Source organism: Poecilia mexicana, unplaced genomic scaffold, assembly GCF_051168715.1.
Source record: "Poecilia mexicana isolate PSO_F unplaced genomic scaffold, ASM5116871v1 scaffold_8, whole genome shotgun sequence".
Classification (NCBI taxonomy): Eukaryota; Metazoa; Chordata; class Actinopteri; order Cyprinodontiformes; family Poeciliidae; genus Poecilia; species Poecilia mexicana.
This window is the reverse complement of record NW_028263377.1, coordinates 11,171,115-11,194,373: the sequence shown is the minus strand read 5'-3', so window position 1 is coordinate 11,194,373 and position 23,259 is coordinate 11,171,115. Positions and strand designations below refer to the sequence as shown.

Genomic DNA, 23,259 nt, shown 5'->3' with positions numbered 1-23,259 from the left:
CATTAATCAATCTCCCCTTCAGTTCAACCTAGAGACGCATAGTTGATGTTACCATCATGCAATAACCTGCAATTATTGGCAAAGCTCAATGTAATTTTCACAGGTGGTGGAACATTATTGTCAACAGCTGCTAAAAGTAACTAAAAGTTACTTTTAATGTAATTTAGTTACTTTCCAAATCAAGTAATCAGCTACTTTTAAGTTACTTTTTCAAGGAGTTATCAGTAATCTGATTAAAGTTACGTTTTTCAAAATAACTATGCCATCACTGCCTCATGGAGTTTAAACATAACTAAAGGGTCTAAATCCACTATTTAAAGATGTTTTTGGGCATAAAATAAGGTTAGTAAAAAAGCAACCATTTAAAATCTTATTGCTTCATCAAACTAATGGCAGCAAGCAAAGCAGAGCAGGTGCAGTTCTGAAGTATTGCTGAGAAAGAGCTGGGACAGTCTGCTCCTCTCTCCTCCTGCTCCGTTGCTGCAATTCCCCTGACAAACGGCAGGGGGAGGCGGTGAACCAGGCTAGCTGCACCCATTCCTGTTTAAACGGTCCCACGGCAGGCTGGCAGGTTCAGAGTGTGCTCGGCACCGGCCTCCGGGACGCGTCTCACTCTCCGTCCGGGATGGAGAAAGACGCCTCAGCGCCGGACCCATCCCGGCAGTGCAACGGGTTCTCGGGCGTGCTGTACGGAGAGTTCACCGACACTCTCAACGACGGGGTGCGCTACTCGGTGAGCCTGACGGAGAGCGCCCTGACCATCCAGAGGATCTCCTCGTCTCCCGACCGGACGAAGGTGGTGTTTAACTTGAGCGACTGCATCGGCTGTCGGGCGTATAAAGGGCCGGACAGCGCGGACATCGGCGCTTACTTCGCGGCTTATTTCTACCCGTTCAAGAGGCGCTGGATGAGCACCGGAGTGGCCCGGCAGAGGGTGGAGCAGTGCTTTCGGGTCGCTCTGGTCCAGGACCCGCTCGTCAACCTCCGGGAGGCTGAAAGATGGGCTCATGCCATCAGAGATGCTTCGGTGCTGCAGGCTCCTCGGAGAGACGGTGAGGAAGGACAAACACTCTGGATCCTGTAAACTTAAAATCTAACTTTAGATAATGCATTTATTAATAGAATAAATTATTGTATGCCCATGAAGCCAGATTCAGAGACTTTTTTCATTTAAAAAAAAAAAAAAAAGTTTCTCACATTTGTGTAAATTTCGATCTGACTCAAAAATCTTCCTCCTTGTTGGATACAGTTGTTATACAGCTAAAATCAGTATTATTTTAGAATTTGATGAGATTGCTGTTTGTGATGGATAATTGTTTATTTACTTCTTTTTTTCTTTTTATGTATTTTTTTGCAAACTGAATCTGAGAAGTGTCCATTTGCATTGAACCCTTTAATCTCTTTGCACATCTATAGTTGTGCATTTCTGTTAAATTTTCTCTGTCGTTGCTCCAAGCTCAGTCAGATTTGATGGACGCCACTCTAAGAGATGATTTGCTTTGCTGTAAGCCGCTGTAGCTCTGCCTGCATGGTGAAGGTCCTCATCCTGCTGGAAGGTGAACCTCCAGCCCCATCTCAGTTTTCTGTAGCCGCTGTAGATTTCTTCCAGGACTGGACCCTGTTGGTCTTCATCCATCTTTCTTTCAACAATGATCAAAAACATTCTGCTGCTACCATATTTCACCATAGAGTTACTTTGTTTGTGGTGTTTTTTTTTGTTTTTTTACCACATGCTTTATGGCCCGTTGGTCAGTTTTTCTTCTCGTCTGACCAGAATCTCTTCTTATATGTTTGATGTGACTCCTGGCAAACTGTATTTCTCAAGAAAAACATTCCCTCAGCACACGGCTGATTTATTTAGTTTTTTTTTCTATTTTAATCCTTGTATTATCACCACTCTATGCTTGGGTTTCACTTGAATTCCCCTAAAGATCCATAAAGTTTTTGTGGCAACATGTTAGGAACTACATGGGGTATGAACACCGAATGCTAGCAAGGCACTGCAACTCTTATCGCTAGAAACAGGTTTGACAAAGAGGCAGAGGTGCACATTCCATCCGCTCTCTAACCGGCTCTGCCTGCATGGGAGGGTGGAAAGTGAGCTCATCCAATAACGTCTGCTATCTACCGTTAACTGAACATTTCGTGCCAGTTCACAAGCCTGAGGAGTGAAGGGGCTGAATCTGAATCTAGATCTTGATCAGCATCTGGAGTGTGCTGTCAAAGATCACCATAAGCAGTTAGATCTCCAGCTCGATCCTCTGTCAGCAGCTGAGTGTTAACAAGCGTCATTATTTCAGCTGAGTAAATTCCCGGTGAGACTTAACTCAGGTTGGGTGGAAAAAAAAAAAAAAAAAAAGTGACATCAAAACAACGGCTGTTTGTCATTTGCCTCCACAGCAGCCTCTTCTAATTGGGTATCATCCTGTCTTGTTCGGTGTAAAATGCGACTCACTCTGCAGTCTGGTTGGTTTCTCTTTACTCCGCTTCGGTAAACATCGCCGACAGAGTCATTAGCATGAATAAAAAATTACAAGGAACGACGCATCTATTTACTGTGCCTTGGAAGAGTAACAACGCTTGAGCTTTTTCTAATCGGCAAAGGATTTTATTTGATAGATATAAAAAAAAAAGTAAAGGATGAGTTGTTTCGATTAATTTTTGACAAATAATGTGTGCATCCCCTTTTATTATGAACTAAAAACACTAAGAAGACCAAGGAGCACAGCAGACAGGTCAGAGGGAAAGCTATGGAAATATTTCGTAAAGCATTTTTCAGTCTATCATAAAAACAAAAAAAGGAGATTCTGTTGACGGGGCTGAACTCCACAAGTTGGGTTAGAAGATCAAAGTGTATTCATGTCTCAGAATATCCCAGTAAAAGCCGAAATCTTAATCCAATGTTGAACTTCTATGGTAAGACTTTGAAAACCGATGTTCACAGAAGACGCTCTATCCAAACTGAGTGAGCCTCAGCTGTTTCATATGGACACATATTAAAAAAAGTCCACTTCTTAGCTGTGTGTTTTCACATTGAGTGACAGTGAAATACATTGAACTTGTAGTTGCAATGTCACACACAAAAGAAAACAAATATAGAAAAGGCACATTCATTCTGTTTACAAATCTGTCTCCAATGCTGTTTATCATAGTGGGAGGGAGGAGCAGATTGCTAATACTCCACTCCAGGTCAGGAAATACTCTTTTATATTTGTTTACACTGTAAAACAGGGATGAACTCAGTCGTTCAGCTCAGAGAAGAGGCGGATATTTGACTTGGCAGTGGCCAATTGGGAATGTTGACTCGCCAGAGAGGGGGGGGGGGGCAAGAATGAGCTGTGGGATGAGGAATGAGGTTGTGATCCTGGCAGCAGCCTCCAGGTGTACACTGCAAACATGGAGAGAGAGAGAAAGAGAGTGAGGGAGAGAGAGAGAGAGAGAGAGAGAGAGAGAGAGACTGGAAGCTGTGTGAGGAGAAACATCCAGTCAGCCAGTCAGCCTCCCTCCCTACAGTCCGTGGCCCGCAGGAATTTGAGATTCAGACCTGTGTGCCAGGCAGGCAGGCAGATGGTAACCTGTGAGGTAACCTGCCTCCCTCCCTGTCACTGTCCTCCCTCTGGACTCATCAAAGAGCTCCATCTTGGGAGGGCTTGTCCCTGCGCTCACACCGCCTCTTATTCCAGTCTCCTTTCTGAGCACAGTCTCTCAGCGATGATGGGATCAGATGATTAATTCATAAGCTTGTTTTAGCTCTTCAGATCCGCTGTTTAACGGAATGTTTCATTCGCTTTTAAATGAGTCCTATTTTCCTAATGAATGAACCGGAATTGTCCTTTTTACTCGTCGCAGAGGGTGCAAGAAAGTCAGCGAGACTCGCTAATCCCTCACGGAGGACTTCCCTCAAGTTAATTGCATGTCATCTCATCTGGGGACTGCAGATGGAAAGGTTGGATTAAAAGCGAAATTACTGCGCGAGCTTGGTATTTAGGGAGACAGTCCGTCGAGGGTGACTTGACACGTCATTACAAAATATGACGGAATTACTTGCATTGGAGATGTAACTCTCCTAATTTAGCCTGCGATATGAACTCCATTCAGAAGCTGCTTAGGGTTTTTCTTCTTTTGGCAGATGAATTAAAAGAATTGCAGGCAATGACATCCGCGCCCTGCCTGGCAAAAGTATTCACGCCTTGGAATTTCTTTCACTTTGTGTCACGTCGAAACCAAAAAATGCCTCTATAGGGATTTTTTTTTGCGATAGACCTATTCAGAGTAGTGCACAATTGTGGAGCGACGTAAAAACACACGTATTTTCGCAAGTAAAAGTCTGAAAAGTGTGGCATACATTTGTTATTCAGTCACCTGAGTCAATTGATAACTTACAGAACGACCATTTTCTGCAGTGACTGCTGAAATAGGGTGTGTCCCTATGAGCTTGGCGCACAATTACTTCCGCATGAAAATTCTCTGGAACATTTCAAAGTGTAAATGTCGTGAAAGCTGAAAACATTCTGATGCACAAGTAATTCCTGCTGGTGGCAGAGCCCACGTCACAGAGAGACAATAAAAGAGCCATAAGCCCCCCCACCCCTTAAAATGAGTGTTTTTCAGCTGCCTCCGGGTCAGGTGAGCCTGTCACTGAGCGAGCCTCCTGGGTGGGGACTGAGCTGTGGCTCATTCGGCAAGGAGCTAAGATGCGTCACCAGGCGACCTTTCACCCCAGCCAGCATCTCAGTCCCACCGGAGCGCTCGTCTTGTTGCTCCGTGACACATGGATGTGATGGCCTGTCAACCCCCCCCCCCGCTCCCGCCACCGCCCAGCCCCCTCTCTCCTGGTGCTGTCTCTGCGGGCAGCGGTGTTTATTCTCCGCGGCCCTCCTCCCCTCCTCTTCAGCAAACACTCAGACAGCGGCTTGTTTGCAGTCTGAATATAGCCGCCGCCTTCGCCGCTCCCGAACAGGAACGCTTTCACAGAATATCTGCTTCTGTTCCAGCGTTTGTCTTGAATGCTTCCCGTGTTTTAATAAATCCCACTTTGGTGCCGGCAACGTGTGATGGCGAAGGTCTAATAAAGGCTTTATGTTCTGCTCTGGGTGGTTGCAGCGTTTGCGCCGACAATAAAAGTTGTCTGAAAGCCACTTGTTTGCTCTGACGCATTGTCACATCCAGTCCGCCTGTCACCTCACTGTGTGTGTGTGTGTGTGTGTGTGTGTCTTTACTTTCTTGCAACTGTGAAATGCACACATCACTTCAGAAACGTTGATGGACAGGATGTGCCTGCAGGTTTATGACTTCTTGCCTGAGACAGATTTCACACACACAGCACGTACTGTCTCTGACAGAGAGAAATCTATGAAAAGAACTTTACTTACTGAGAGTTTGACGCTGTTTAGCTGTATTTCAATCAAGGTAGGACGATGGTGATGATTTTAAAGATAAAACTTACGTCTTCAAAGGTCTCTCTTTTACTTTTTTCATATTTTGGCATTTTACAGACAGACTGACACAACATCATGTGTGGATCCAGTCCACTTAACTGAAATACCTCTAAATAAAATCCAGGGTAACCTTTGAGAAGTAATCCAGTTAGCAGAGTACGGGTCTGCTCTGGTCAGATGAGACAAAATCTAAACTTTACAGCTAACACACAGAATGCAACCTATAGAGTTTTGCCGAGGTCAGGAAATCCACTTGGCTGGTTTACTGAGGAAGATTCACCTGACGACCTACATCTGTGGGTCCCATATTTCTTTCTTTCTATGAATTAGTCAGACTGAGTGACTCCACAGTCAGTTGTATCCACAGACCATGCCCATTAACGGCTGTTCTCCCACTATTTTGTAACTTGCTCTCGACTCTGAGTCAGATTTTATTTAGTGACTCATGCGGAGCCCCAGGGGTGTTGTTTTATGAAATTTGGGCTCAAGGCAATCTTTAAAAACCTCTTATAAATTTACAAACCAACCACAAAGGCAGTTTTATCACCACTGAAGAATTTAAGTTTACAAGTGACTCAAATAATTGAAGGTCTACAAATCCTCTTTAGCACTTGCGCTTGCGCTGCCTATTTACCTAAAGCCTTGGAGCTTCAGGCTCCCATCGAGCTCCTAATCGAGCACTGTGTCCCGGGCCTTGAACACGCAGCTCCTCCAGACTAGTGGCGGTAGCAATTAGCAAATACCTGGAGGAACTGTGTGGCTTGCTGAGCTAATGAAACAAACTATCTCTGAGTCTGACTCTCCTAAGAGAGAAATGGCATCATGCAAAAGCATCGTTGTGATGATTCACTGAAGGGAACATGTCAGAAAGGGTGGGAGATTCTTAAAGAGACAGAGGCGAATTTCAAGGTGTCAGATATGACTGACACCTTGTCAGTCATATCTGACACTTTGCAGACTGCAAAGTCAAATTTAAGTTATATATATATATATAAAATCCCCTTCTCACCCTCCGTGGGTGGTCTTTCTCTTTTATCCTCTGAGCTCGGGTCCTCTACCAGAGGCCTGGGAGCTTGAGGGTTCTGCGCAGTATCTTGGCTGTGCCTAGAACTGCACATTTCTGGACTGAGATGTCTGATGTTGTTCCTGGGATCTGTTTGAGCCACTGCTCCAGTTTGGGGGTGACTGCCCCGAGGGCCCCAATGACCACAAGCACCACTGTGGTCTTCACCTTCCAGGCCTTCTCCAGTTCCTCTCTGAGGCCCTGGTATTTCTCCAGTTTCTCGTGCTCCTTTTTCCTGATGTTGTGGTCACTTGGTATTGCTACATCCACCACAACGGTTTTCCTCTGTTCTTTATCCACCACCACAATGTCCGGTTGGTTTGCCATTACCATCTTGTCTGTCTGGATCTGGAAGTCCCACAGGATCTTAGCTCGGTCATTCTCCACCACCTTTGGGGGTGTTTCCCACTTTGATCTCGGGGCTTCCAGTCCATATTCTGCACAGATGTTCCTGTATACTATGCCCGCCACTTGGTTATGTCGTTCCATGTATGCTTTCCCTGCCAGCATCTTGCACCCTGCTGTTATGTGCTGGACTGTCTCAGAGGCCTCCTTGCACAACCTACACCTTGGGTCTTGTCTGGTGTGGTAGATCTGAGCCTCTATTGCTCTGGTGTTTAGGGCCTGTTCCTGGGCAGCCAGGATGAGGGCCTCTGTGCTGTCCTTGAGTCCAGCTTTTTCCAGCCATTGGTAGGATTTCCTGATATCAGCCACTTCAGTTATTTGTCGGTGGTACATCCCATGTAGGGGCTTGTCCTCCCATGATGGTACCTCAAGCTCCTCAACTTCTGTTCCTCATTTCTGAGACAACGGGGACAACTTCATTTTCGCCCGTAGAAGAAGAAGTGCGCGGTGCATGCTGGGATAGTTGTCAGAACGCTGGTTTGTAATCTATTAATAAAGTTTGACTGACCTATCATACCCACTGTCTATGATCAGGTCGTCTGCAGGTCATCTAGCACCACGTTCTCCACCAACATGCTGTGCCCGAACGGAGAAGGGTGACCATGTCTGGCCACGCCCCGGCCCAGTCGAGTTGACATTCCGTTTAGTGTAGCTCCATCTAGTGGATGCATAACGTAACTCCAGCCTCTACTGTAGCGTCTATTCTATGCGCCTTATAATGCGGTGTGCCTTATATATGAAAAAAGTCTTAAAATAGGCCATTCATTGAAGGTGCGCCTTATAATCCGGTGCGCCTTATAGTGCGGAAAATACGGTACATGTTGTTGTTAACAACTTTTAAATAGATTTCCATGAAATTCAGTATAATACTTAATCTCTCATTTTAGATAAACTGTAGAAGAAAACAACACCACCACATCAACAACAAAATCAATCTCGCACTTAGGTTATTATCTTCTGGATGCGCTTTTGAGACATTAAGGTTATGGTCACTGTGATGTGTCGTCTTCAAATATGTTCTTGATCTAGCCCTGTAGAAACCAGGGAGTTATAAAATAATAATCTGCTTGTTGGTTTATAAAATCTGCACAGTGGCTGACCTTAATCTCTCAGAGATGACAGACTTACAAAATTCTCCAAGTCAACGTTTGGCTTGAAATGCTTATAGTGGTGAAAAGTGAACAAACCCCTAGAACAAGAGCTTATTGAAAACACACACACAAAAAAGCCAGCTTTGCTTTTAGTCTAAACGACAAATGTGGTTGAAAAGTGAAAGGGGAATGACCTTTTCTTGCATCTAAATGGGGGTGGAATATTGCTTAAGTTGATAAAGGGAGCTTTCTATGCCTGACTTTAAATAACTTTGTTTAGAATAAGTTTGAACAGTGGATATGGTTGAAAAACATCATAGCTTCAGAGTTGGCTTCAGTCATGACCCTATCATTTCCTGTTGTAAAGTTTTCCACACATTATTTAATGGGAGGTTTAGATTGTAGTTCTGTTTAAGTAGAAACAATGTGATATTATTAAAATAATAGAACAATCTTTTTAAAAAATAGAAAAAAACAATAAACTGCCTTAGTAAAAATACTAAACCATACTTTCAAGGCTATGAACTGTTAGTAGCCTTAAATAAAGTCTGATTCCTTATCCTGAGGAAGGTACTGCATGTATTTCCCAGACGCACACAGGTTCCTTTAGTACTGTTCAGGTACAAATGCTGGAGTTACTAATGATCCCTCTGACTTTGTAGAACTGCAGAAAATGTTCTTTTTCAGTATTTCCCTTTGAACCTAAGATACCATTTGGTGAGAATATCTTTGGACAGACATTGCAGCCTGTTAACATATTCGGTATATTCTTTCTTTACAAAGTTAGTAAAACTTTTAAGGACAGTTTCTTCTTTTCTGTGTCTCTGATAAAGTCCCAAGAGAACTATTCACCTTCCACAACTCATGGCTGCTTACATTTAGATCTAATTGATCAGAATACATATAGGAATGCTTTGTTGTAATACCCAGATGTATTGTGTTTGGAGGCTTGAGGAAAAATCCTATTCAGTTTTTTTTTTTTTTGCACAAAAAATTTCAAAGCAATACTTTTTTTTAATTTTTTTATAGCAGTACATTTTGGTCAGTACCAAAAAGTTGAGATCAGTGTTTCAAATGAATGTTCCCATTAAAACTGATTCATCAAGTACAGAACCTTTGATAGATAGGTGCAGATTATGGTAAAATAACGTTTCTCTGGCTGATCTTTTTTATCCGTACCAATCCACTAAGGATTTCATCTGACTTTGACCTTTTCATGACAGCGTGCGGATTTTTTTTAATTGGATGCTTTTCAGTTCAGTTCACTTGAATGCAAGACCTCAATCTAAAAGCTGGCTGACCTTCAAAAGCTGCTTTCCACTCGATTCTGAAAGGACATGGATCTTTTTTTTTTTACGATTGAAAACCACATTGTGCAGGGATGCGACTAGCGAACAATAGTGGCATCCCTGTGTGAGTGATGAGAGGTAGATTGGTAGATGCCTGTGTGTTTTGGGGACTCTCGCCACTTCCTATTGGGGTTACTCGTGTCTTGTTTGGAGGCATTTTCGATCATAGTTTGTCTTTCAGTCGTTCCGGTTCTAATTGAATTTGGCGGCTGGTAAAAAGGTACCAGACTCCTTGTTGAGCAATGACATGGACTGTCTGGTTAGAAACATTTCACCCAGATTAAGCTGGACTGTCTAAAGCAGTTACTTTTACTTAAAGTATTCCTCACAGATCTATAACTTATATATAATTCACCTGTCTGAAAAATAACCAAGTCTGGAGTCGGTATGTTGTTTTTTTTTAAGACAAAACAACGGGCAGACTCACACATATACACAAACACTGGAATGGAATATTTTTCATTCCAGTAAACACCAAAACCCAGAGATGTCACTCAGCATTGACGCCTGTGGGCTGACTCATGCCGCTACAGAGTACATACACTCACCAGTCACTTCATTAGAAAACCTTTTCAAGTACTGATTGGACTCATTCTTCAGAGCTGCCTTCATCTTTGAAGCATAGTTGCGACATGGTCTTTGACACATTCCTCTGAGATTTTTGATCCACGTTGGTGTGACCAGGTGTCACCCAGGTGCTTTGCCTATTGCACATCCGCCATGCACATTTCTCATTCAGCAAACGCGCTCTACCGGGAGGCCGTCGCAGTACAGCGAGCTCATCCTCACGCACAAGAAAGAAATGTTGGATGATTCGTGACATGGTGCATTGTCTTGCTGGAATTAGTCACCAAAGGATAGTTCGCTGCAGTTAGAGTCAGGGATGAACATGTTCATTCACTGTACTCAGGGAGGTTGTGGTGTTTAAATGATACGTTAGTACTAAGTCGCCTAAATTGTGTCAATAAAACATCCTTACATCCAGGTGCCTCCGTTGTTGACGCGAGGGAGGATGGATATTAATTCATGCTGAGGGCAAATTTAATGCCATGTGAATGTTGGAGCTGAAGTAGCAGTGGCACTGGTTTGGTCTTTTACTGCTGTAGCCCACTGGCTTCAGGTTTCAACGTGCTATGTGCTCAGAGATGGTATTTTGCATACCTTTGAGGTAAAAGTGTTTGAGGTACTCTTGCCCTTCCTTCATTTGGAACCAATCTTTTTCATTTTCCTCTGACCACAAGAATGAAAAACAGCATATCAGCAGTTTCCCATAAACCTATCACTTCAAGATTCCTTTTAGCCCCGTTTCTGTCAAAATCTGATGCTCGGTTTGAACCTCAGCGATGCTGAGATTCAATGAAGTTGCAGCTGATTTACTACCGTCGGCACTGATGCTGTTAATGTGTACATCCGGTGGATATAATTGATCCCAAACTGTTGTAGCAAGGAATGACCCTTGTGGTATAATTCAGCATTACACTGCAGCACTGGCCACAACTGAAGAGGGTCCAAGTGGTCCATTAGTTTTTAGCTGAAAGGCTCAGACAACACTGCCAAGTCCGTTTTCATCTCAACCACCTCAAGTGTGCAGTGATCCACATTTAGTGGACCTTCATAACAATATTAAAATATTGATCTTAGCCAGTGTTTTAAAGTAGGAAAGAGAATACAACGCCTATATATTTTTTTTTCCCTCCCATTGATCTGTGTTTCTTCGAAACTTGCAGCTGCAAGCAGCCGTTTGCTGTAGTCATGGAATAAAAAGTTCCCGGCATTGATCATAAATAATTGGTAAGACCCTAAATAAAATGCATGTGTAAGCCTTCTCTCTTTGCAGCGTCACATTAAAATTGAGCACCGTCAGTCCCGATGCTCGCCCAGCCGACAGATGCGGAGTCCTTATGATTTTTTTCTCTCCCTTACGCTGCATTTCTATGCATGTTTTCAGAGAAGGGGATGGCTCTTCTTCTTCTTTATTCTTTAAGATATTCCTCTCATCCTCTTTATCCTGACTCACATCATCGTGTTTCTGCCTGCCAGGTGTGACGTACACGGAGCTGAGGAGACCTTGCAGAACCATGATCCTGGTGAACCCCCACAGCGGACGGGGACAGGCTCTCCAGCTGTTCACCGGCCACATACGGGCCATGCTCACCGAGGCCTCCGTTCCCTACACGCTCGTCATCACAGGTCAGCCATAAACACGTTCCCCGCAACGCGTCCCGTTTGTCGTCTTGGTATGAAACGGAGGATTAAACGTCCCGCTACGTGGCAGCATGATCGGTCTGAGTACTGGGTCACGCTGCGAGTTGCGCCACGCACCAACATGAGCCGAACCCGCGGCGCTTGGAAGCAAGTTTTAATCTCTGCAGGAATTATGCATTGTTTTTGTGCTCACAGACAACATGAGCATTAAATTCTCATTCTACTCGTGCCATCTGCTGCGCATTCAGCACGCATATTACTGAAGCTTCTCGGTGACCTTTACCAGCATTGTGCATGTTACTGTTATTCTAGGCTATTTTCACCAAATGGAAGCTGTTACTCTGTACAGCTTTAATGCCATGTCTGGATACCAAATGGCTCACATTTCATCATTTACCCAATGTCATGTCAATATTCACTGGATTCTAATGAGATTTTATGTGACAGACCAACACAGAAGCATGAAGTTGCAGAAAAACAATATATAGTTCTCAACAGGGTGAAATTGGGACTGGGAGCTCGGTTTGGAGAGGCCTTTTATTCGAAATCCCAATGGACGAAAGTGGAACCAGCGGTATATAAGCGCCATGGGTTTTCAACAATCAGAGCCTTGTGTGTGTGTATGTAATTAATGTCAAAATTAAAAATAAAAATCAGTCAGCAAGATTGTATTATACAAGAGGCTTATAAAAATAATAGCACAAACATAAAACAACCTTCAAAGCTATCCAGAAATGAACATGTTTTAAATTGTTTTCAGATGTCAGGGTTTGGACCTCGAGCCGTTAATCTTTACACCTTGTTTGTTTCCAAATATGTGTTTTACTGACTTTATTTGTGTTTTTCTTGAGCTAGTAAAGAAAACGTATATTAATGAAAAAAACAGATCAGGACAACAAGATGTATAGTCTGTATATTCAGATATCTTCATTACACTGAACACAGACTCTATTAAATTGTTTTTATTTGCCCTTATGGAAACACGTGCTTGTTTCTGGTTAACCGTAATGGATTGATTTGAATCCATTTAATTAATCAACCAGATGTCTGCTTTAATGTATCATTCTGTTTCCACGGCAAAGATATCCGCTTGTGTGGATCCATTCCAGTGGTTGCAGTGTGACAAAATGTGGGGGGAAAAAAATGTAATAACTTTGAGAGGAGTTGTATTTTTTCCCTCTGCACCCCGCATGCTTACCCCGTTGGCTAAGGCCGGCCAGCAGTTTGACAGGTATGAATATGCTGTCTCCTTTTGGATCAGCTCGGCATTATGCAGCTGAATCTCTGCTGCAGCTCACAGTTGAGATGGATTATGACAGCGAATGCAGCAGAGCGCTGGAGCAGAAACTCCGCTTGTGTGGTTTTGTCTCTTTGAGAAAGCACGCTGGCACGCTCCCGCATACTTAACGGGCTCCCGGGACCTGAAGGAGGGTCAGCAACTGGATGGGAGATGAAAACACGGAGCCTAATTACTGAGGCCAACGAAGAGGAACAGAGACGGACGTAAAGGAAGGAAGGGGAAGATTATATGGGGCACTGAGGCCTCCGAGTGGGGTGATCCGCCATGCACCGGGACAACCAGCTGTACTCCACTTTACTCGGCGTGCGCCTTTTTGATGAGTGTTTCAAAACTGCTTTTGCTTGAGGATGGACAGGCTCCGTCGTCAAGGAACCTCCTGTCGTGTCGGCCTGTACATTTTACATACTGTATGAAGCACTGAGTGAACCGGTTTTAGTCTTTACCTGGGATAACCTGGGAAAAAGGCAGAAGGCATTAACATACAAAGCAAACAGCGGCTTTTAAAAAGAAAGGACGGGAATTTGACCCAGATTTTAGGTGGTTTTATCTTTGTTTTGGCACAGAGCGTTTGCATCTCATGAAAGATTAGACCGACAGCCTTTGCCTTCAGATTTGATTCATGCAAAAGGAGCCCTGCGATACTGTAATGTACATAGATACACATTTCAGTTAGCAGACGATGGTTTTGTTTTTGGGCTTATGTGATAAATCATATTTTCTCAGAACATCTTTACAGTTTTCAGTCTTCATTAAGCCGGTTATCAAAATTAACAGAAGAAAGCACGATATATATGTACAGTACCTCTGTCAGCAAAGAAACTCTATGTATTTCACTTTTTTGATTACTGGAATAGATAAATATTTTGACTATCTTGGCTGCTGGCGGAGGTTTGCTGGATGACCTGTCCGTCTTTCTGTATGTCAGCCATTCTTTACATGAAAGATCTCTGGACTAAAGTACCAGGCAGTTCCCAAAAATATTGGTTTTTGCAGCAGCAAACTTATGAAAATGTAATTTATTTTACCTTTGCTTCGCATTCAAACTGTATGAATAGTGCTGGGCAAATACATTAAAGTTGAGGTCTGATTTTGACCCGCAGATATTCATTAATATGCCAAAAAACCATATGAAAAGCATAACTGGAATTAAAAGAAGTCATAGTCGTATTTTGCGCTGATTGTATACGTTTGTCTTCCGATGACCTTTTCAATAAGTAAGTATCTGGAAAGTAAAGCTTCGGTCAGGCCGGCTAAAAATGCTGAGTCAGCTGTGCAGTGCAGTTACTCCAGGTCCTGTCAACGCAGCGCTGCATAACCACCTCCAGTCCGTCCGGCAGACAGCAAACAAACAGCACAGGAGGGGCGAGGTGGGCGAGGTGACAGGGTAAGAGGGGAGGGGACGGGGGCATGTAGAGATTGAGGAAAGTAAAAGCGGAGAGTCGATCAATACTTCAGGAGGTATATTTTCCATCATAGTGGCAGCACATCCGTGCCTCTTAGCTGCGTGTCTGCCGTCCTTCCCCCCCACTTCCCCACCCCCCCTGCCTCCCTCTCTAAAGCTGTTTCCATTTTCTACACGCGACTACACTGGGGAGTCTCGGCTGGCAGGACTGTAGACTTTAATGCTGGCAGGATGAGCCCACAGAGACCCCGCCAGTGCAGGGACCGACTCAAGGACGCTTGCCAATAAAACTAGGCTGAACAAATAGCTCACTCCTCCAGTAGCACATTTTACCAACACGCGACCACATGCTCCCCGAGCTCTCGGTCACAGATGTTTGCAGGCTGCCTAAGCTGCCTCAGAGCTGCTGAGTAGCCACTGGATGAGCTAATGTGATATGTCTGGTCCGATAAGAGGAAATTGAATCCCTTTTCTGCCTAATCTCCCTGATCCCACTCCAGAGCCTGCGGTGATGAAGGGAAAATGTCTTTCTCTCTCTCTCTGCCTCTCTCTCTGCCCTTGCTGCTTTTCAAGCATCATTTTTGTCACTTTGTCCCACATTTTCTGCCTTGCCTCAGCAGTTGACGCTTGCGTTTCTTCTGTCCGTCAGAGCACCAGAACCACGCGCGGGAGCTGGTGAGGAACGCCGACCTGACGCAGTGGGACGCGCTGGTCATCATGTCTGGCGACGGGCTGCTGTTTGAGGTACGCGGCACCGCCTCTGCTTTTTAACGGCGAGAACTGTTAATCAGTGGGTGCTGGATCAACCTCCAAAACTCCAGCTTCTATTTATGGCACTTCCTGGAACAGAAATATAAAATTTTAATTTGGTCTCACACATGATAAAGGAGATCAGGTGCTGGGGCTCTTGCTTGGGGAAAAAAAAAAAAAAAAAAAAAGCTGCAGTCATCCAGAAAGTATTTTTGTCCTCAGCCACAGCACCATCTGGTCACCCTGGTTGTGCCACACTACATTACCAAACATGTTTCTGTCTCTTGCAGATCTACAACTTCTTATTTTTGAGCCAAAGCTAAATTTCGGTCATCTCTCTTGTTCACTCAGGTGATAAATGGTCTGATGGAGCGTGAAGACTGGCAACAGGCCATCCAGACTCCTCTAGGCATGCTGCCAGGTGGCTCTGGCAATGCCCTGGCCGCATCCATCCACCACTACTCGCAGTGAGTCCACCATTTAATGAGTCATTTAAATGCATAGGCCAACGGTGCAAAAGACGAGCCTTCGTTAGTTTACAGAAGACAATTTGTCTCCTTCCTGTGTAATTAGAGCAAAGGGCTGACTGGGCTCGTCATTCCTCTGGAGAGAGGACGTACCGGGGCTGTTTTGTTATGCGCCGAGAGTTCATTTCTGGTTGCGTAAACTCTCTAAAGCAATGATGCGAGGGGTTTAGAAAAGTCTGTGCATTGTGTTGACCCAGCACGTGTCCAGGTTATCATCCCCTTCTGCCGCCTGGTCGTTGGCACAATTTCAAAGAGCCGTCGCTGGTGAGCCAGAAACGTCATGAAGCGCATCTGCTTTACAAGGTGTCAGGACTTTGGATGACTCCGAACCTGCTGCTGATTTATGGACTTGTTTACGTTAATGAGCATGCGGATGTAAAAACATTTTCATCAGCTCCTGCAACACTTCCTACCTGTGGATTTGGACCACCCGACTCCATTACTTCTCAGAAGCTCTAATATCCTCGTCACTCTGTTGTGTATCTGCCTCGTGTTTTGTTGGCATAGAAAACACAGGGGAACAAATCTCATTATTGTGCATTTGACAAAGATCACACATGGTTTTTATACCAATTGTGATCTATTGATATGCAGCTGGCTCAAATCTCACAGCAAATGACCAAAGAATAAGATCACTTATTTCAGGGTCATAAAAAAACATCTGCACAGCAGAAGAACTGGTTATGAATAAGTCTAAAACATTCGAGGATTCAATTTTGAAGTGATCTGGGAGGAGGGCAGTTATTCTGTGCAAAATGTCCGATTCATATGTTCTTGCACCGTATAAACTGAATAGTATTCCAAAACACAAAATCTGCTTCATCTGCACATGTTGAGTATTTACCAACAATGTTAGGCTCTCAGTTGAGTTTGTGCCTTAGATGGAGGAGAATTGCAGTCCTAGTTTTATCATTAATTTACTTTAATAAGCAAAAAATATATTTATCATTATGGCTAATACTGCAGTATTAGCCATGATAGTAGTTTTATTACAATAACATGTTCGGTTTGACTCTCTTACTTTAGTTTTTGCATCGTTAAAGAAGAAAGTATTCCATCAAAAAGCTGCATTATTTAATGCGCTGCTGTATTTTCTGTCTTATCTTGTTTTCTGTGACAATTCAACAGATCGCCTCCTGCCTGGAACGAGGAGCTGCTCCTGAGCTGTGGCTTCATGCTGTGCAAAGGTCTGGTTGGTCCTCTAGACTTGGTGTCGGTCCATTTGGCCTCCAGTCAGCGCCTCTTCTCCTTCCTCTCCTTGGCTTGGGGCTTTGTGGCAGATGTGGATATCGAGAGCGAGAAGTACCGTCACGTTGGAGCTATACGGTTCCTGATGGGCACCCTGGTGCGTCTGGCCTCGCTCAGAGTATATCAGGGCAGGTTAGCGTACCTGCCAGCTAAAGAGGTACCAAAACCTCCAAACGAAAGGGTGAAGGCGACCCGTCCTCCGTTCACACCTCAGCAGCCGTCTCTCTGTTCGTCCCTTCCATGTCATCTCGTTCCCAGAGCTTCGCCAAAGCAGAGCTCTCTGAAAAACTGCGTCGATACGAACCTGAACCAAAACTCCATCACCAACTCCTCCAGCGTCATCACCAACATTAGGCCCGGGACGCAAGGCAACAATAAGACTGCGTCACCAACGGATTCTCTCCTCCCCAGCCTGGACCAGCCGGTCCCTGAAAACTGGACGGTGGTCAATGAGGAAGACTTTGTTCTGGTGCTGGCTATTTACCAGTCCCACCTAGCAGAGGATCTGTGGACGGTGCCGGGAGCGATGGCGGACGACGGGCTGATTCATCTGTTTTACGTGACGGCGGGAATATCCCGGCCCGCCCTCTTGCGTCTCTTCCTCGCCATGGAGAGGGGTTCCCATTTAGCGTGCGGTTGCCCCCACCTTGTGTACGAAAAGGTGAGGGCCCTGCGGTTAGAGCCCGTCTCACAACAGGGCATGATCACCGTGGACGGAGAGGTGGTGGAATATGGCCCCATCCAGGCTCAGGTCCACCCCAGAATGGCCAGGCTTATATGCGGATGAACTTGTGCTTTACTTTATAGTTCTAGTTTAGCCTTTTGTACTCATTGTCGGATTCTTTATGTGTGCCGTCTTCTCAGAAGTGCCAAAGACAATTAATCAGCCTTTGGAAATTCCTTTATTTTTCTACAGAGACAACCTGACCTATTTTTATGGTCTTCTCGTTCTCTCAGTGTTAGATTCAGGGTCAAAGCCATGGAGGATTGCTCTTACTTCTGGCTGGTCCAGGCTTAGAGAAATGACATGGAAATGTATGTACACACACACACACACACAAAAAGCCAGATCTTTATGTATTTTTGTGCATACCCAAATGTATCTATATGCGGGACTCTGCATGAGGGGCTCTGGCAGTACAGTGGCAGCACATTGCACTCTGCTTGTCGAACCCTAAAAGTATGGCATATGTGAAGAGAAGCACGTTTTTCTTTCCCTGGGAGACTCCTGGAGAAACCCCAATTCTTGCCCTGCTGTACCACTACAGGCCTTCAATCCCCCCCCCCCCCCCCTCGCCCCGGTCTGACAACACTGCCTGCCCTTGAGCTTTGTAAGAAAATTGAGGAGATATAAATCCCCCCTGAGGGATTTAGCTTTGACAGATCTTTAATCTTTGCTTAGTTTACATGAAAAGAAACTTTAGATTTGCTCATGTTGGAGCCCAACCTCTTCCTTCCTGCCAAACAGATTTTACCAGCTTACTCCACACCTTTACCACCGTCTTCTCCATTTCCCGTACCGTTTCATCTCCGACCATCATTAAGCTGTAGGAATCGCCTCCACTCACACACTTTCTTCTCCCCATCCCCTCTTCTTACGCTCAGATCCTCACATACACACACATTCCCTCGCATCTCTGCAGCACTTAGTGAGGGGGAGGGGCGCGATCTGCTACTGTGCATATGATCCCCTCTCTTTAAGACTGTACTCTCGCTCCCCTACCAACGGTTAACGAACCATCGGCACCTAATGTGTCCTTAATATGAGGGTTTACTTTGGCTAAAGCGTGCTAAATAGAAAGTCGGCGTCTTTTTTTTTTTTAAGCACGTGAAAGCTCTTAGGTGGGTTTTCAAGCGGATATTAGGTTGGTCAAAGCACACTCGAGTGGATAAAGTGCAGTTTCAGACGGGCCCTGTTAGAGGCGTGTGATCGATGGAAGCCGGAGGGCGGCAGGTGTTCTGCTCCTCCGCGCGGCCTCCTCGGTGGCTGTCGGTGCTGCGGAGCAATTAGTGCACTGGAGCGGACCAGAGTGCAAATGTTAGCGTTGTCATCATGACCTCCCCCCCTCCTCCCCTCCCCACCCCCCTGCAACCTCCCTCGCACGCACACTCACACACACCAGTTTACCTCAGGCTACAATCTGCAACGTGTGCAGCTGAGGCGCGTCAGGCCGTTTTAGCAGGTCTTCCTTTAACTGCTGTATTCTCAAAATAAAATACTGGTCAAACCGATGAAAGTAAAGTCCTTTCCTGTGCCGACAGGAGAGAAAATATGACACTTTTGACTGTTAAAGTGCTGATTTCTAAAAAAAAAAAAAAAAAAAAAAAAAGTTTTTTAGGGCATCTGTGATTTTGAGTAAGAAAAAGGTGATGCAGTCAGCTGATGTCGCACTTTAAACCTTCAGCTGTTTTCATCTGTAGCTGTAGGGACTGCCAGCTGGAGAAGTTGGTAAAGTCTTGCTAACTGCTGCGTCTGTTCATACAGTAAAGAATTTATATGCCTTGGACTTTTTTTTTTCACATTACAGCCCAAAAAGCTTTTTTTTTTTTAAACATGATTGAAAGGAGAGCATAATTATAAAGTGGATGGAAAAGGATACACAGTTTTCAGTTTGCTTTTCATATATGTATTTTAAATTGCCAAAAATACCACAAAAAAACAACAACAAAAAAAACACATTTTGATATTGACAGCTGTATGTCTCCACTAGTTTTCAGGTTGACCAAAGAGTTAAAATTATAGTGTTGTTTGACCAGAACACCGTCCTCCACAGGTTGACCCTGTTTAATAACTAAGTGGCACGTGATGAGAGCAGTTGCACTCAGAGTAATAGAGTTGACGAATAACTAACTTTTTTTTTTTTGTTAAAACTTAAAATCAAATTATTATTTTCCTTCTATTTCACGATTCGAACTTCGCGGCGGACTACCGGACAAAGTCACAAGAAAGTCCTTTCAAGTATCTTGTTAATGTGACAACGCATGGAAAGCTTCTCAACCTGTAGTTAAAAAAAAGAAAAAAAGGTTTTCAGATGGATCTACGCTGCAGATCAATCCAGGAAGGACTCTGATGCTGTGCCACCTTCGATAATTCGGGGTCCGTATAGACATTAGGACACACGAATGTGAATTTATCATGTTCCTCTCCTAGATTTTCTAAACTTCATACGACTGTGAAGATCCATTCTCAAAAAGTAAATTAGATTTTATGAAACTTTAGGTTTTTTTTTTTCTAATTTACTTTAAGCTGCTACCTTTGGTTGTGTAGGGACTGCGTTGTTTTCAAAAGATGGCGTCGTGCGAGTCGTACACTTCGGTCATTTTTGCGAACGGGTTTTTTTTTTTGTTACTGGAGGTTTTACTTCCCCATTGTTGTTTATCATGTAAACTGTGTGACTTAAATTGGTTCATAAAGTCAGTTATCATTACTTTTCACCCGTAGTGAGCAAGTGACTGTGCCACCTGCCTCCTAATAAAGCCCACCAACACGAGCAAAGTTGCTTTTTAATATTTCAAATCAGTCAAAAGATCGTGACCTACCAGGCCCATCTGGAGCAAAACTAAGTTTTATTCAAATTAGCATTTTCTTGAATTTTTTTTTTTTTGCAGAACTAAGCAGAAGCTGAGTGATCCCTCAGAAGATTTCGTAGCCTACTTCATGCTGTCAGATTAGTTCTGTTTAAGGGATTTGTTGATTCTAATGATTTGGAAGCAAGCAATCTGATTCATGAAGTTAAACTTAGCTTTCAAATAACTGACGAAAAGTTAATATATAATTTAAAAAGTATAATCTGTCATGTGTTTGTATCTGATTTTGATATGCATCAGCTGCGTTAATCAGAAAGTAGGTCATGCTTACAGTTTTACTTTCGGTTTCAAGTTTCCTTCATCCACTGTGTATGCGCAGTTAAAGATGAATGAGTCTTTAACTGCGCATACACAGTGTTTGAACAGTGTTACAATAGACTGGCTAGTCTTATTTTGTGGTCACTGTTGCACATTGGTGAAAATATGTAAAAAAAAATTTGACAGGTCGAGAAAATATGTGACAAATATCAGACTTAGCTGGTGATCAAATTGTGCTTCATACAGTGTTAAATATAAAGGCAATTCTAAAACGTTATTTACCAAAGCTAGCACTTCTCCCTACACCCTTTAAATGAAAAGTAAATAGCCTGTAGTGTGATGGCAGTGCTAAGTTATGAAGTTGCCCAGGCAGCACTTTTTCTCCAACTAATTGGTATTTAGAAGCAAACTGCCGTTAGCTCACTTTTTCATTAGCAACTTCTCCAAAATTACCCTTTCTTCATATTTATTAAAAAGATATATAGCTTAAATTAAGAATACCTTTTTTATACATTATTCAGTTTGAGATTTTGGCTAGCTTAAGCATAACATTTCTAGCCCCGGTGATTATGTTTCAAAGTTCAACTTTGAGAGTCGGCATCTCAAAAGACTCCCCCTCCTTTAAATAACTCGAGAAAGTCCTTGGAACGTCCTTGAAGGTGCATATAATACATCTCTCTTCCATGACTTGGTTTTACATCCCCAGGTCTTTTATTCAGACTGCACAGCAGTCCTGATCACAGTCCATGCCCGGCATACCGCACCCTCAATCATGACAGAGTTACCATGCTGCCTGGAATGCGTATCTTGTCCCATCCTGTCCTGCCCTGACCTGAAATTCCAGCTTCGCTCTTCATCATCTGCTGTATTAAGTCAAGATGAGCTATGCAAATGCCTTGTCATTGTTGCGGATTTTTGAAGTAAGAGCTCCCCCTGCTGGCCCGTAGGAGAACATACAGTCCAGAACGGTTTTAGCGTGGAAAATTTCTCCGTCTGTTACACAACATGGTCTCCTCATCCTGCCACCTGTTTCCCTCCCGTTTTATACTCAGATGCAGATTATCTTTTACCACATAAGCTCTCAGCAGCGAAAGACTTGAAGTTTATCTTTTAATGACATCCAGCTTATTGTATCTTAAAGAAATGACTTGATTCTTGTTAATAACGAACATGAAAACGGTGTGTGGCATTAGACTACTGTTAATTTATGGTTCTGAACTGTTCAGTTCCACTGACTGTTTTTGTTTTTGTTTTGTTTTTTACACAAATGTTAATACCCTTTGTTATTTTATTATTGATTTAAGATAATAGCATAAAATACGCAATGGTGTTTTTATTAAAACTGTAACATTTAAAAATCTTTTTGTACCATGTACATGTTCAGTTTAAAATATATATTTTTTAAAGTCATGTTTTGCTCTAGAGTCCACTGCTGTCATAAGCCTGAAATAAGGGCAAATTTTCTGAAAGGTGTGTAGTAGTTACTTATAGTTTTTTTTTCCATTTTTTATTTTTTATGTGCAAGTAAAAGCTGATGTTTAGCGCAGTAGGTTGATGGTTTTGTGGAATCAGTCATGTGGTTTTGTGTTAGAGGCCAAACAGAACGTGGTTCTGTTTAGTGAATCGTGTGCCACCTGTTTGCAGCTTCTTCTTTTTTTTTCTCTGGATTAGCTGGAAATAAGAGGAAGGAGTTCCAGTGCCTTAGACTCTACACATGACAGCAGTTACATCATGCACAGATTTAAAGGCTTTGACTTGCACACAATATGATACAAACTCAAACAGTGTGTGTGTGTATATGTGTGTGTGTGTGCGTGTGTATGCGTGTGTGTGCGTGTGTGTGCGCGTGTGTGTGTGTGTGTGTGTGTGTGTGTGTGTGTGTGTGTGTGTGTGTGCGTGTGTGTGAGTTTGGGTTGATGACCAGCCACACATCATGTTCTTTTCTTTTCTGTAAGTTTTTATATCTTTCTTTCTTTTTTTTTTTTAAAAAAAGATCAATAAAAAATTTTTAAAAAATTCTTTGTGTTCCTGACCATGTTCTTTCATATTGCGTGAAACATAATTTATTCCAACTAATTATAGTCAATGCTTCTCCAAGCTTAACTTCAGGCTTCAAAAAGCATTGAAGTCTTAATAAAAAAATTTTTTAAAGAATTTTACTCTATAAGAAAAAAAGTTTAAAGATGTGAGGCCATGGCAACTAAAAGAGATGTTTGAAAATTGTATATAAAATACAGTTGAATCAGCATTATTCTGCTCACTATTAAAAAATATATAACAATAAAAAAAAAAAAACACCTGCCAGTTGATTGAATGTCCTGTTGCCGTTTTATTAGCAGTAGCAGGAATGTTACACATTGCTTTGAGCTAACATGTGCTTGTAGTGCATCCTGAATATTTAATGATTTCTTTCTAAAGGTTTTGCCTTCCAGTTAAAAAAGCAGGACACGACAGAAAAAGAGAAACGGAGTGAGTAACATTCAGCCCTGCTGCAACGGTGATCCAAGCAATCATACATCTTCTGCCCATTTCTGTTCATTTATTTAAACAAAAATCAAGATTTAAACAGAATTATTGATGACGATTAATGATATGATTCCAGGTTGACTTCAAAAAGTATCGAAGTTAAAATAGG

General features: G+C 43.2%; 1 protein-coding gene across 1 annotated transcript; it reads left to right on the top strand.

Moving 5' to 3' along the window:
- Positions 1 to 379: 379 nt before the first annotated feature.
- LOC106914539 (sphingosine kinase 1-like) lies at positions 380 to 22,642 on the top strand. Its single transcript, XM_088008246.1, has 5 exons — positions 380 to 1,052; positions 11,387 to 11,536; positions 14,903 to 14,997; positions 15,355 to 15,470; positions 16,659 to 22,642. The coding sequence occupies exons 1-5, from the start codon at positions 626 to 628 to the stop codon at positions 17,563 to 17,565; spliced, it is 1,695 nt and encodes a 564-aa protein (XP_087864372.1). The 5' UTR covers positions 380 to 625; the 3' UTR covers positions 17,566 to 22,642.
- Positions 22,643 to 23,259: the final 617 nt, after the last annotated feature.